General features: G+C 48.4%; 1 protein-coding gene across 1 annotated transcript; it reads left to right on the forward strand.

Annotated features, from left to right (window-relative positions):
- The first annotated feature begins 978 nt into the window (after positions 1–978).
- On the forward strand, positions 979–7544 carry LOC121439968 (GTPase IMAP family member 5-like). The gene is made up of 4 exons (XM_041640637.1): positions 979–1262; positions 1804–1880; positions 3956–4003; positions 5476–7544. Exons 3-4 carry the CDS (start codon positions 3961–3963, stop codon positions 6360–6362), a joined length of 930 nt encoding a protein of 309 aa, XP_041496571.1. The 5' UTR covers positions 979–1262; positions 1804–1880; positions 3956–3960; the 3' UTR covers positions 6363–7544.
- Positions 7545–13949: the final 6405 nt, after the last annotated feature.

A 13949-nucleotide genomic window follows, 5' to 3' on the forward strand; every position in this document is an offset into this window, starting at 1 on the left:
CTTTTTTCCTCTCCAGGTGAAGAGCAGAAGGAGCTGGTGGAATGCAAACATCAGGGAAGGTCAGACCCTGCTCCTCAGGGACACGGGCTCTAACTTAGGTTGAAGCCCTCTCCTCCCATTGCAGACCTTCCTCTTGCCCGAAGGACATGGGGAGCTCATTTCCCTCTGGCTAAAGACACAGCTGGTCACTACCAATTAGGAGAAAGGACAATGACACTAATAACGGGGCTATCACATCCTCTGGAGGAAGAGCTATGGCTTCTTATTAGACTGTCTCACTCCGTGGCCTAGGCTGCCTTCTAACTCAAGGCAATCCTCCTGCTTCAGCTCCCTGACAAACAATGATAAGAAAAAGCCACCATGCTCAGCTTGAGTTATGTCTCCTTTTGAAAATGGATGCAGAGGACTGCATCTATCTGGTTTTAAACTCTCCCCACCACCCCACCTCACTGCAGTCTCTTAGCATGTCACCTCCTCAGCTCCCCTGAAATCCTAGTATCCATAATCTAAAGCCAAGCACACTTCCTGTCAACAGAAAGAATCATGGGGGAATTCTGAGATGAGAACCACCTGCATAAGCCAGAGCTGGGTTTTATGCTCAAGGTTCAATACTTAACAGGTGCAGTCAGGTAAAGAAATGCTCCACACAGCAGAGAAGAGGCAGTCAGCGCCCAGTCTCATGACTGAGGTCAGATGCTCTTTGAGGGGGATGTCCAGGCCCTCTGGGACCAGCAGTGCTTTTCTGCCCCCGTTTAGGGGACCCGTCTAAAGACAAAGTGGTCACGTGGGGCCCAGGGTCTTGGGGGTGAGGAGATGCTCACCTTTGGTGCTAACAGGGGGAATCCAGGGCCCAGCACTTTCCAGTCTTCAGAGGGCTTTCTGGAACCTGGGGGATGGGGCTGTCCTCCACCGCCCAGCATCTGACTCCCAGTGCTTTGTGTGCTCAGACCTTTCTGAAAAGGAAATGAGTAGGGCAGGGCGGCCTGTCAGCTTTCCACAGGAAGCGGCCATTTACCACGGCAGCTCTGCTGTGTTCTGGCGGATTTCAGGTCAGCGTTCAAGGCCTTTTCCCCGACTTTAGGGAAGAGCCTGCGGGGCAGTGGCATGTGCTGCGTCACCGTGTTTGTCCTTCTTTTCCTGACTCTGGAGTTACGGCTCTGCAAGTGGCCTTTCTGTGAGAGCATCATCCAGCAGACACAGGTCCTCTGCCTGCCTGCAAGTGACTCACGCTGGTGACTGGAGGCTGAGCCCTGCTGGCCCGGGTAAGGAGGAGGCTCTGGCAGCCACTTGGGGGCCGGGAGGACCAACGGGGACCTGTTCTGCTCCTCTTTAGCGGGCCCTCAGGCGAGCTCTGGTACTTTGGGTCCCCTGGACAGTGAAGTGAGCATCAGCGACAGCACATGGTGGGGGAGGGCCCTGAAATTTCCATGTCATCATCCCCAGACCCATGGGGATGCTGGGACTTTCCGCCCCATTGCCTGTGCCTTTCTGAAACCCTCGGTTTAACAAAGCTGAACCAATGTTCCTTCCTCTTCGGCAGGTGGGAAACTTAAAGTCCTAGCGCCCAGGTTTTCCCAAGACCCCCAGCAGGTGGCGAACTCTTCCCCATTTTTACCCCAAACTCCTCAAAGCCCACTCAGGTCAGACAGGCTTCACCCCTAAGAGATCAGCATGGGGCCTTAAGGCTCTACAGACCAGGGTGGAATCTCCGTGTTCCCTCCATCATGATCCAGTCCTCCCCTAGAAGGCCATCAGTGAATTCTATCTCCTGACCTCATTCTGAAACCACCCTATTCTTTCCAGTCTGCGTAGCCCACACCTTTCCTATAACACAGCCCAAGACACTGTGGCAGGCCAACAGCCGTGAGTTCAAGACTCCTGTGAGTGCTCTCCTTGTTAGCTGAATCTTATGGGAGAGGGTGGTTTTCCTGGACTCTTGGTCACCAACCTGCTCTGTGTCTCCAGGACCTGGATATAAAGGCGAGGGGAGAGGCCGATGGGTGGAGCAGATGTCACTGAAGATGTTTTTGTTTAATTTAGTTGTGTCAGAGAGTACAGCACACACTGGTGCTACGGGACTCTTGTAGAGGTAGGAGGACAGCTTTCCGAAGCAACTTCTACCCTTCTACTTGGTGCAAACAGCATCTTTCTTGTTGCTGCTACACCATGGGCTTGCTGGCCTGACTGCTTCTGGCCAAGTCTCCTCTCTTCACCGGCTGCCTCGCTGTGGGAGACATTGGGATTGCGGACGCAGGCAAGCATCTCCAGCGTTTCACTAGCGTTCTGGGCCTCAGAGTCAAGTCCTCAGCTTGTGCAGCCGTTGCTCTGCCCCTGTGTCATAGCTGCCAGCCTGGTTCTCGCGCATCAGGAAGCCAGAAAGACCGTCTCTCAGAAAGTGGCTCCCTGAGCTGTGTTCTCACTGCGGGGTAAAATAAAGCATCCTGGTGAATCAGCTCAGCTGGCTTCAGACAAGAATGTTCATTTCGTGTGTTAGCTTCTGCCTGCTCCCCGAGTGACACCTGCCCCCTGGTCACCCACTGCCGCTCACACGCTGCCTGCCAATCTCCCGTGGCCTCTGCACCCACCTCTGAAATTGGCAGAATTTTCCTTTTGGAGCAGAAATCTATGTCCATTCTCGATCACCCCACTGTTGTGTGTCTGCAGGCTGACAGCCACAGCATCAGTTCCTGTCCCTCACACGCCCCTCCTCTCCCTTTTCCTAGGCTGTTGTCAGTCTCTTCTCCTGTGTGACCATTTCAGTGTCTCCTTCTCATGTGCCCTGTCTCATCTCTGGGCATTGGCTCATATCTGGCAACGACTTTGTCCTTTAGTGGGACATATGTCTCCTGTAGTCCATCTGATTCAGAAGCTTCCCCACTAATGTTGCTGAGTTGGGTTGTGACAGCCACACTGCACACAAGCCAGGTTCTAACGAAATCCTTCAAAACAGAGCAGACACCCCAGGTGGGTCCAGGACAGCAGGCTTATTGATTTATTAGGGATTATCTCCCTCAACTACCCATTGGGTGAGAAGTCCAAGAGACACAGGCAAAAAAGAGCTATTTGGGGAGAGTTAGCTATAAGGCAAATGTGTGACTCTGGGCAGCCTTGCCAATCCTCCTGCCCTCCTTCCTCTCGGGTCAGTTCTTGGAGGAGTCGCCATCCTCCCAGGGAGAGCCTGTTGTATTTGTCTCTTTGCCTCTGGAACATTTTCCCATGCTGGAAATGCCCGATACTTCAAACAAACCAGTGTTATTCACAGCACAGCAATTATTTTCTCTATCCTGGCAGGTTCGTCTACTTTGGTTCAGTTTTTTTTTTTAAGTCTAGTTCTTGCCCATAACAGAATGCTCCACATATTTTATACTTCCAGCTTGGTGGAGTGTAGAAACCCTACACCTGTCTTAAGGCACCGCACTACAGGACCATTCGCGAGCCGGGCAAGGGCCTGGAGATTGAAACACACAAACACTCACAGACAGAGACACGGGTCATCCTCGAGGCCAGAATGTCCCCTTTATTGTGTCCAGGGCCAGCTTATATAGGGATCCTTAACTGATAGTGATGCCCCAGCCAAACCCACCAGAAACCACTCCCCTGCCATCAGGAACTCCTGAGGGTCTCGCGCTCAGAGCAGCTGCAAGCATTACAAGTTGTTTACCAGAAATTCAGGATCTGGGGGTTCACAGCTCCCAACAGTGGAGAAGATCATCCGTTCATCTGCAGGAAACGCCTGCTTTCCCACGAGTGAGGAGGAGCAATAGCACACTGTCTGTGCTGCGATGCCCCTGCCTCACTCCAGCCAGTTACTTACAGATGTTTGCAGTCAACATAGGTGCGAGAGTTAGCCATGGAAATGGCCATGCGAGGACAGTTACCCCGAGCTACCTGAGTCAAAGCGCCTCGCCAGTTCCCACGTGGACGTGACTTTAATTCTTTCCTGTTTCGGTTCCAGAAGAAATGGAAGGCCTCCGGAAGAGCACATATGGAGCCATAGTTGAAGGTAAGAAAGCACCAAGGTCCTGAAGGGACCGAGACCCAAAACAGGTTCAGACGCTCAAGATCAAGGAGAAGACAACTGCCGTTTGTTCCGTGTCTCCAGATCTCTGTGTCCAAGCCGCTGCTGTGTTCATGTACACATATGCACACATACATACACACAGGCATACACATACACACGCACAGAGACACACATGCACACAGACTCACATGCTTGCAAACACACACATGCGCACACACACTCCACGGTGACACTCTCCTCCACGCGATGTGGTGAAACGTGATTCTGACACACGTTCAGGGTTAGAAGGGATTGCAACTAAACAGTGACAGAGATTCTCTTTCCTCCCTCATCTCCTCTCAGCTGAGAGAGAGACGGGGGGGGGTAAGAAGGGAGGGAGAGAGGAAGAGAGGGAGGGAGGGAGGGAGGAAGGAAGGAAGGAAGGACGGACGGACGGAAGGAAGGAAGGAAGGAAGGAAGTTGCCCTAAAGTGATCATGTCTTACAGAACACCCCATAACACTAAGGGAAATTAAAACCAGCACAGAGTAAAGGGAATCAGCTCGATTTTGTTTTCTGTGATACTGAGAATTGAGCCTGAGCCTTACAATGTTGGATGGGCGCTCTACCACTGAGCCACCCTCAGCTTTCCCCCAAATGACAGACTTTTAGGAGTGTTCAGGGCACTTAAAACTCATTTGGACACAGGACAGCCCCCTGTCCTCATCCCTTCAAGGCTGGAGATCTGAGCTCTTCATGGTGTCCCTCCATTGCTCCTCTTGTTACAGGCCCTGGGCCACGCCCAGCAATAGATGGCCTTTCTAGCATGTCTGCTTCCGATTCTAACCGTCTTCTCTCCCACCCTTCTGCACCCGCTCACTTCGTATCATTTCCCTGGTGTTAACTGTCACCGTCCCCCATGTCAAATCCAAGTGCCCCCTTTGCTTCCTAGGCTAATCCAGCTGTCTCTGAGTGTGAGCCACGGCAGCTCTTCCACCTGGAGTAACCTCTGGGTGAGGGGGCGGGGATAAGCTGAGCACATTCACACAGTATGTCTGGAGCATTGTGGGTAAAAGAGGTGGCTGTCAGCCATGACTTCATCTCTGCCTCCTCCTTAACTAATGCATACTTATTTCACAACCAGTTTTCTGGGGAGCTGCCCTGAGCATCCTCCAGGGGAGAGCACAGGGACCTTTTCTTCAGCAACGGCACATTTGTTGTGGTCCAGATGGAACAGAGCCTCTCCTTCCTGTGGCAGTACCACCCCCTGCCCATGTGTCCTAGAATGGGCTGCCAACAGGGACTTCATGAAAGCCCAGGACCACCTAAAATTACAGGCAAACAGTTGGGAGCATTTGAATGGCACATATTTTTCTGGGAATGAGGACAATTGATTTCAGGAGATACCTGCAAGGACCCAGGACATCAAAGCCCGAAGACTTGCTGAGTGAGGAACAAACCTACTTTCGTCCACAGGGAGCGGGGAAGCCTACTGTGGAGCAGAATCGGGCTGCCTGAGGATCCTCCTGGTGGGTAAATCTGGCTGCGGGAAAAGCGCCACAGGGAACAGCATCCTCTGCAGAAAAGCATTTGAGTCTAGGCTTGGAGCCCAGTCAGTGACCAGGACCAGCCAGGCAGAGACAGGCACATGGAAGGGAAGGAGACTGCTAGTGGTAGACACGCCCCCCATCTTTGGGTCAAAGGCCCAGAACCAAGACATGGACAAGGACATTGGAGATTGTTACCTGCTGTGTGCCCCAGGACCCCACGTGCTGCTGCTGGTGGCCCAGCTGGGACGCTTCACAGCTCAGGACACCCTAGCCGTGAGGAGGGTGAAGGAGATCTTCGGGGCAGGAGTCATGAGGCACATGATCGTCCTCTTCACCCACAAGGAAGACCTGGCAAATGAGACTTTGGATGAGTTTGTGACCCACACTGACAACCACAGCCTGCGCAGCCTGGTCCACGAGTGTGGGAGGAGGTACTGTGCCTTTAATAACAGGGCCTCAGGGGAAGAGCAGCAGGGACAGCTGGCAGAGCTCATGGCCCTGGTGAGGGGGCTGGAACAGGAGTGTGAGGGCTCTTTCCATAGCAACGACCTCTTCCTTCATGCCCATGTGCTCCTTAGTGATGACTGCAGTGAGTACCAGGAAGCCTACAGGTGCTACCTGGCCAAGGTGAGGCAGGAGGTGGGGAGGCAGAAGCGGGAGCTGGAGGAGCAGGAGGGCAGCTGGGTGGCTAAGATGCTTTGCAGAGTCAGGACATGCTCGTGCTCCCAAATCGCAGCAGCCGCCCTTCTTATTGGGTGTGGTTTGATTCTTATTGGCATTTTAATTAACTTGTATATTAACCAGTGGAACTGAGCCTTTTCAGGTGATTTCTGCCATCAGCGCCCTCTCCCAAGGTTCACATTTCTGTCTGCACTGGGGTACCTCAGTTTCACGCTCATTTGACTCCCTTGAATCAAGTATGAAAGAAAAAGAACGTATTTCTTAAGTCGTGAGCGTGAATCAAGTAGTTCCATCATAAAGGCCCGGGTGCTAATATTCAGGCATCTGCACTGGCCAGCCCTTAGGGTCCTGACAGGCTGCTCCTCAAGTGCGCCCACTAAGAACACCCCCATGCACATTAGCCATGTTCCCCCATAAAAGTCAAGCCTCGTCACCTCCTGACTCCTTCTCTTCCACCACTCTTGTCCCCAGGGACCAGTCTCTGGCACTCTCTCTGCCCCCTTTCCTGACCCTTCTTTCCTCTTCCAATAAACCTCCACTGTGAGCCCTGCTGTTTGGCTTTACTCCTTCCTGCTGATTTTTAAACTATAATCTTGGCGTCGGACCCGCGGCAGGCTCTTCTGGGCTTCCTCTTGCCCACTGGCAGCCTGAGGCATGCCAAGACCCCGGATCCCGGTCCACAGATGACAGCCTCACTTGTCCAACTAACAGGTTGCGGAGCCCCGCCAACCAAAATGGGCGTGATTGGTCAGCCTCCCTTGTCTGGCCATTTCCCACGAGTGAGGATTCGTCTCTCTGCCATGATTTCTCACCTCTGGAACAAGCCCTGATATCAGGCAACCCACGTGTCTCTTGGGGCTCAGCACGCCATGGCCCCTGGACCTTTGGGTGATGACTCACTGGCCAGCTTCTGCCTTCTCAATCAATCACCTCAGAACTCCTGAACCCTCTGTTCATTTTATCTCCTTTTAGACTAAGAAAACAACACGCCTCAAACATTTTGGGTTGGTAAGGACTTTGTATGATGATAGAAATGTAAAGTTATATGTGTTTCAACTCTGGTTTAGAATATACTCTATATATATATCGTGATAAAAATTTAAGGTTATAAAAATCTATTCAGGAGGTAAACTATTTGAGAAGAGGAAAGATATGAACAAGAGTGGGGAGGGATAAGAGATGGTGTTGAGGACTGAAAATGAACAAAATGTACTATAAAAATGCATGAAAATGCCACACACTGAGACAATGGGGATGTTCTATTGGGAACTCACCAAGGCCAGCTGGTCTGGGTCTGAAAAAACCTGGGATAGAACCGGACTCACTGAACATAGCGGACAATGAGGACTACTGAGAACTCAAGAACAATGGCAATGGGTTTTTGATCCTACTGCACGTACTGGCTTTGTGGGAGCCTAGGCAGTTTGGATGCTCACCTTGCTAGACCTGGATGGAGGTGGGTGGTCCTTGGACTTCCCACAGGGCAGGGAACCCTGATAGCTCTATGGGCTGACAAGGGAGGGGAACTTGATTGGGGGAGGGGAGAGAGAGGCCGTGGCAGGGAAGAGACAGAAATCTTTAATAAATAAATAAACGGAAAAAAGTTTAAAAAAGTAAATGTCATGATAAACCAAGTATTATGTATAACATATATGCTAATAGGAACAGCAATAACAAAACTTTAAAAGAAGTTAAAAAAAATTAAGGTCTATTCAGATTAACAAAAGCTGACTTAGAGATTTACACCTAAGTACTTATGTCTTTGCCAAGTGTTCAACACCAAGCTTCCAGAGAACTTAAATAAGTGATGTCATATGTTTGATAAATAAGATTTGATAAACAAGATATATATTCTATAATGGAGTTTCTGGTCTCCTGAGAGGGTCCTTTTCCCAGAGCTGGGCATTTGGGCAGAGGCCCCCATGGCTTGCCAAGGGCAATGCTGGCCTCTGTGCTCCTTCAGTCCCTGCTCACAGGCCCCCTTCTCTTGTTTCCATGTGGCCCTGGTGATCTTTCCCGTCCCTTTTCCGTGTCTTCTCAGGAGACAGCCTTATGAGTGCGGCACAAATTTGTTCTGTTCCACTTTTTACTATTGACTGCCCTCAGTCATCAACCACCTGTCTCCTGGTATCGGATGGAAAGAGGGTGTGAGCTGATGCTGTGGGGATGGGGAAGGACCAGGGGCGTTCAGGTTTGTTTATGTGAAGACGGGAAAACTTAAGTGCTGACAAAGAGAAAGCGATCTGAGATGTATAAAACAATGAAATGTGTTCCAGATTTCTCTCGCGCGCTCTGTTACTGTTCACAATCTTGACATTAATTGGTGGAATTCTGGTAAGCTATCCGTCTAGCCCTGGCGGAGCACTAAACATTATACTCTACCACTATAGTATCACAGCCAGAAGCTCAGGGTTTCAGATTCTCTTTGGTTGCTTTCTAATGTGTCTAAAACTTATCTCTGTGTAAATCCAAAGTTCTCGTGAGCTCCAGGGAGTCGCCTTAAACCCACTTCAAACAGCATTTTTCCAGGTCCACGCGGTGCCTGACTGTTATACAGAGACTGGACAGTGAAGTGAAACAGACAGATACCCCAGGGTATGGCCAACACCCCAGATATCCCAGGTTCCCCAAAGGTGACCGACGCCCCCCCACCCCGGGTCAGCAGGAAGCAGTCTCGAGAACACGGCATCGTCATCCCTGCTACCCCTTTCTAACTCCTCACCTTTTTATAATAAACAAGAAGGAGGAATGTTAATTCAGGCATCTGGACTGGCCTGCCCTTGGGGTCATGACAGTATGCACCCTCAGCTGCAGGCACTAAGAGCACCCCGTGCACATTAGCTAAGCTTCCTTATAAAAGGCAGGCCTTATCCACCTCCTGTCTCTTCCTCTTCCACCACTCTTGCCCCCAGAAACAGATCTCTGTCCCACTTTCTGCCCCCTTCTCTGTCCCCCTTTTTGTCCCTTTTCTCTCCTCTTCCAATAAACCTCCCATGTGAGCCCTGTTGTATGGTGTGACTTTCCCTCCTTCTGTTTTCAAAACTATAACACTGGGGACTTTCAAAAAGGAGGGTGTTTGGACTGTGTAGCAATGGGTGTGTCTCACCTAGTGCCCCACTTCCTACAGAGGGGATGTTAACACACAAATCTGAGGACAGAATCTTATTTTAGTCATAAGTCCACCCTGATCTCATTATAGCTGTAAAAGTCAGGTCTCTGCCCTCTTTCCAGCCCCAAGAAAGGATAAGGACAGTGTTTACGAAGCAGGAGGAGCTAAGGTATACAAGAGAATGGAGTCAAGAGACCTGGGCATGAGTGGGGAACGGAGTGAAGAGGGTACAGGATCAGGGTGGGTCTCACCCCAGGGATTGCAGGGTCGTCAGTCAAGAAACACAGAAACCAGAAAGTCTAAGTTCAGTAATACAGAGAGCCAGTAGGTGGGTGTCTTGGGCTTGGAAGACAGGAGAGTACAATATAGCTGCTCGACACCACATGCAGGCAAAAGCCACTATAATCAAGAGGCTATGATCATAAAACTTGATGAGCACTGAATTTTGAATTACATGTAATTTTCATGTGTGAAACTAGAACATTATTTTCCTGATTTCTTCAACCATTAGAAAAAGGTGAAAACGAGTTGGAGAACTACTCAGGGTTTAAGATCACATATTGCTCTGCTGGAGAAGCGGAGTTTGAATCCCAGCACCCACACCAGGCAGCTCACAACAGCCTATGATCCAGCTCTGGGTGATCCAGTGCCCTCTTCTGGCCTCCACAGGCACTGCACTCACATGTGCACACACAAACTTAAAAATGTGAAAAGCAGGTTGGGAAGATGGATTCAGGGTGGGTGAGCAAAGTGCTTGCCAAACAAGTGTTCACATAAAATCCAAGCTCAGCAGTGCGCGTCTGTAATTCCAGAACTGGGGGTTGGGGGGAGACAGGTGGATCCCGGGGTTCTCTGGCCAGCCAGTCTAATGGAAAAGGCAGCGCCATGGTCAGTGAGAGAAATGCCTTGGAATAAAGCTATCCAATGAAAGAACTCGACAATGAGAACTGTAAAACAGAGAAAGAAACTAAAGAAACCAGAAGATGAAAGGGTGGATCATATCCACGAGCTGGGAGAATGAATGGCGTGAAAATGTCAATACTCCCCAAACCAGCTCACAGGTTCAATACAGTCTTCATCAAAAGTTCAGTGGTCTTCAAAGAAATAGAAAAAAGTAACATTCTTATGGAAGGAAAAAGATTCCAGAGAGTTAAAGAATAATTCTGAACGAAAGAAGAGTGCTGGGGGTTTCAATAACCTGATTTGAAATTATCCTACAGAAGCATAGTAACAACAATAATAAAAACCCACAACCCCCCAAAAAACATAAAACCAGATACACAGATCAATGAAATAAAATAGAGGACCCAGACACAAATCTGTGGGGGTTTTTTGCTTTATTCTTTGGGAGGTCCACGACTTAGCTCCCAAATAATTACACAGAGACTTATTCTTTCTTATGAACGCCCAGCCTTAACTTGTCTTATTTCTAACAAGATTTTCTTTTTAAATTTTTTATAATTTATTTTTATTTTATGTTCATTGGTGTTTTCTCTGTGTGAGGGTGTCAGATCTTGCAGTTACAGACAGCTGTGACCTGCCTTATAGGTGCTAGGAATTGAACGTGGGTCCTCTGGAAGAGCAGGTTAGTACTCTTTACTGCTGAGCCATCTCTCCAGCCCTAGCCAGCTTTTCTTAACTTAAATTATTCCATCTACCTTTTGCCTCTGGGTTTTTATCTTTCTCTATTCAATATAACTTTCTTTACTTCTTAGTCCGTGGCTTGCTGTGTAGCTGGGTGGCCCTGGGCCTCTTCTCTCCTCCTCTTCTCTCCTCCTCTTCTCTCCTCCTCTTCTCTCCTCCTCTTCTCTCCTCCTCTTCTCTCCTCCTCTTCTCTCCTCCTCTTCTCTCCTCCTCTTCTCTCCTCCTCTTCTCTCCTCCTCTTCTCTCCTCCTCTTCTCTTGCTCCACTCTCTTCTCTTTTTCTCCTTCTATTTATTCTCTCTGCCTGGCAGTCCCACCTAGCTATTGGCCATTCAGATCTTCATTAAACCAATTAGGTGGGTTTTTAAAAAATATTTATTTATTTATTTATTTATTTATTTATTTATTTATTATGTATGCAGTATTCTGTCTGCCTGCAGGCCAGAAGAGGGCACCAGACCTCATTACAGATGGTTGTGAGTCACCATGTGGTTGCTGGGAATTGAACTCAGGACCTTTGGAAGGGCAGGGAATGCTCTTAACCACTGAGCCATCTCTCCAGCTCCCCAATTAGGTGTTTTAGATAAGTGAAGTAACACAGCATCCCAAAGTTAAACAAATGCAACATAAAAGAACATATTTTTGCATCATTAAACAAATGTTTCATAGCATAAACAAATGTAACACATCATCAACTAATATTCCACAACACAAACCCACAAACCCACACATGTGACTTTTGACAAAGAAGCAAAAAAAAACAAAAACAAAAACAAAAACAAAAAAAAAAACACCCATACATCAGAGAAAAGAGAGCAAGTGATGCTGGGAAAGCTGGGTATCCTTATGTAGAAAAATGAAGCTGTGTCCCTGCCTCTCAGTCTGTGAAATCAGCTCAAACTGCGTGGTCTTGATGTAAGAGCTAAAACTAGAAAAAGTAAGGGAACTACTTCAAGATTCAGGTAAGGGGTTTCTGCAAGGGCTCTGGTCACTCTGGAAACGGTGCCAACGATTAGCAGATGGGGTTTCATGAAATTCAAAAGCTTCCGTACGGTATAAGAAACAATCACTGTGTGAGTAGAGACAGCCTTCTGAGTGGGGCAAAACCTTCACAGTTATTCATTTGCCATAGGATTAAGATCTAGATGTACCAAGAACTCAGAAAAGAAAGAAATCAGATGAATACCTAGAAACAGCTAGAATTCGATAGAAAGAAATCCAACAGCACAGCTGATAAATGAGCTAACACACAGACTCTTCTCAAGATGGGCTACAAATGACCAATTAGCAAAAGAAAAATGTCTGCATTGCTAACCATTTGAGAAATGCAAATTTCTTGGGGGTTGGAAGGATGGCTTGGAGGCTGAGTGTATGTTTCAGAGGACCAGAGTTGGTTTCCCAGCACTCACTCTCAGCCACCTGTAGCTCCAGGGCCATGGGACCTGACACCCTCGGATACTGGTGGGGATGTGAACTCGTCCAGCTACCACAGAAATCAGCATGAAGCGTCTTCAAGACACTAGAAATAGATAGCGCATGTAATCCAGCTATAGCATATAGAATGAAATACACCTGACTTCCTCAGTTTGGGTCCAGTGTTTCCATACTGCCCTCTGCTTCTTCCTTTGGGAATGTGAATGGTTGCTGTGTGTCACAGTGTGGTGGAGGTTGCAACATGAAACATACAATAGCATATTCATCCAAGACTCCAGGTCAACACACCACAGAGACAGCCACACGTCAGTGTCTATGGCAGCACTGTTAACAACAGATCAATTATGGAACACCTTAAGTGGTCTAAAATGGGAGAGTGGAAAAATAAATGTGATAATATATAAGCACAATGGAACCCTTTCACGTTTATTTTTGAGAATTTCTAGTATGACAGCTATAGTTACATCATCTAATTCCGTGTCTTCCCTATTTCCTCTCAACCTCATGACCTCTTATTCTGTATTATACCTATATACCCGCATGTACACGCATGCACACATAAGGACTACCTGCTGAGTCCATGCATCATGGTTAATATGTGTATGTGTTTAGGGATGACCACATGGGATTGATAACCTATTGGGAAGATCATCCTTGGAGGAGACCGCCTCTCTCTTAGTACACTACGGTTCCCTAAGCAAGACCTGCACACAACACCTGTGGACATCACAGCAGGATTTTAGTTAGCCATGAAAAACAATGACATTGTGTCATTTGCAAGAAATAGATGCAACTGGAGTTAATTACATTCATTAAATTAAGTCAGTTTCATATTGAATTCTCTTTTGTGCATTCTAAATTTTTATGTAATAAAAATCACGTGTATCTATCTGACATGGAAGAAGTGACATTTTCTAGGGGAGCAGAGGGACTAATGGGAGGAGAAAGATAGGGAATATGGGGGTTTGCTAAAAGTATGTCATAGAGTTGTATTTATTTATTTTATTCTTTTCTCGTACCACAGTCGCCCATTACTACCCTCCCCTAGTCTTCCCCCACCACCTCCCTTCTCCTCCAGATCCACCCACACACCTCCCTTCAGAAAAGAAGAGGCCTCGCAAGGATCAACCAAACATGGCACAACAAGCTACAGTGAGACCAGGGTGCAAACTATCATTTCAAGGCTGGACAAGGCAGCCCAATAGGAGGAAAAGGGTCCCACGGGTAGATAAAAGAGTCAGAGACAGCCCCTACTCCCACTGTTAGGAACCCCACAAGAACACCAAGCTATGTAGCCATAACATATATGCAGAGGAGGTAGGTCAGACACCCTACAGGCTCCCTGATCTCTGTGAGCCCCCATGAATCCCCGTCAGATGATTCTATGGGCTGTGTTTCCTGACTCCTCTGGTTCCTCCGATCCTTCCTGCCCCTGCTCTGCAGGACTCCCCCAACTCTGCCTAATCCCAACCAGAATTCTAAAGGGGAAACAGAAGAGGCTCAGGGCAGCAAAGTCTGGCAGACCAGGAGCGT

This window comes from Microtus oregoni, unplaced genomic scaffold (genome assembly GCF_018167655.1).
Source record: "Microtus oregoni isolate MIOR12 unplaced genomic scaffold, Mior012 000064F_ref0000363, whole genome shotgun sequence".
In the NCBI taxonomy this organism is placed as follows: Eukaryota; Metazoa; Chordata; class Mammalia; order Rodentia; family Cricetidae; genus Microtus; species Microtus oregoni.

Coding starts and splice junctions, on each gene's coding strand:
- LOC121439968 (XM_041640637.1), top strand. CDS start 3,961: ATGGAAGGCCTCCGGAAGAGCACATATGGAGCCATAGTTGAAG. Junction 4,004..5,475: donor ATATGGAGCCATAGTTGAAG/GTAAGAAAGCAC, acceptor TTTCGTCCACAG/GGAGCGGGGAAGCCTACTGT.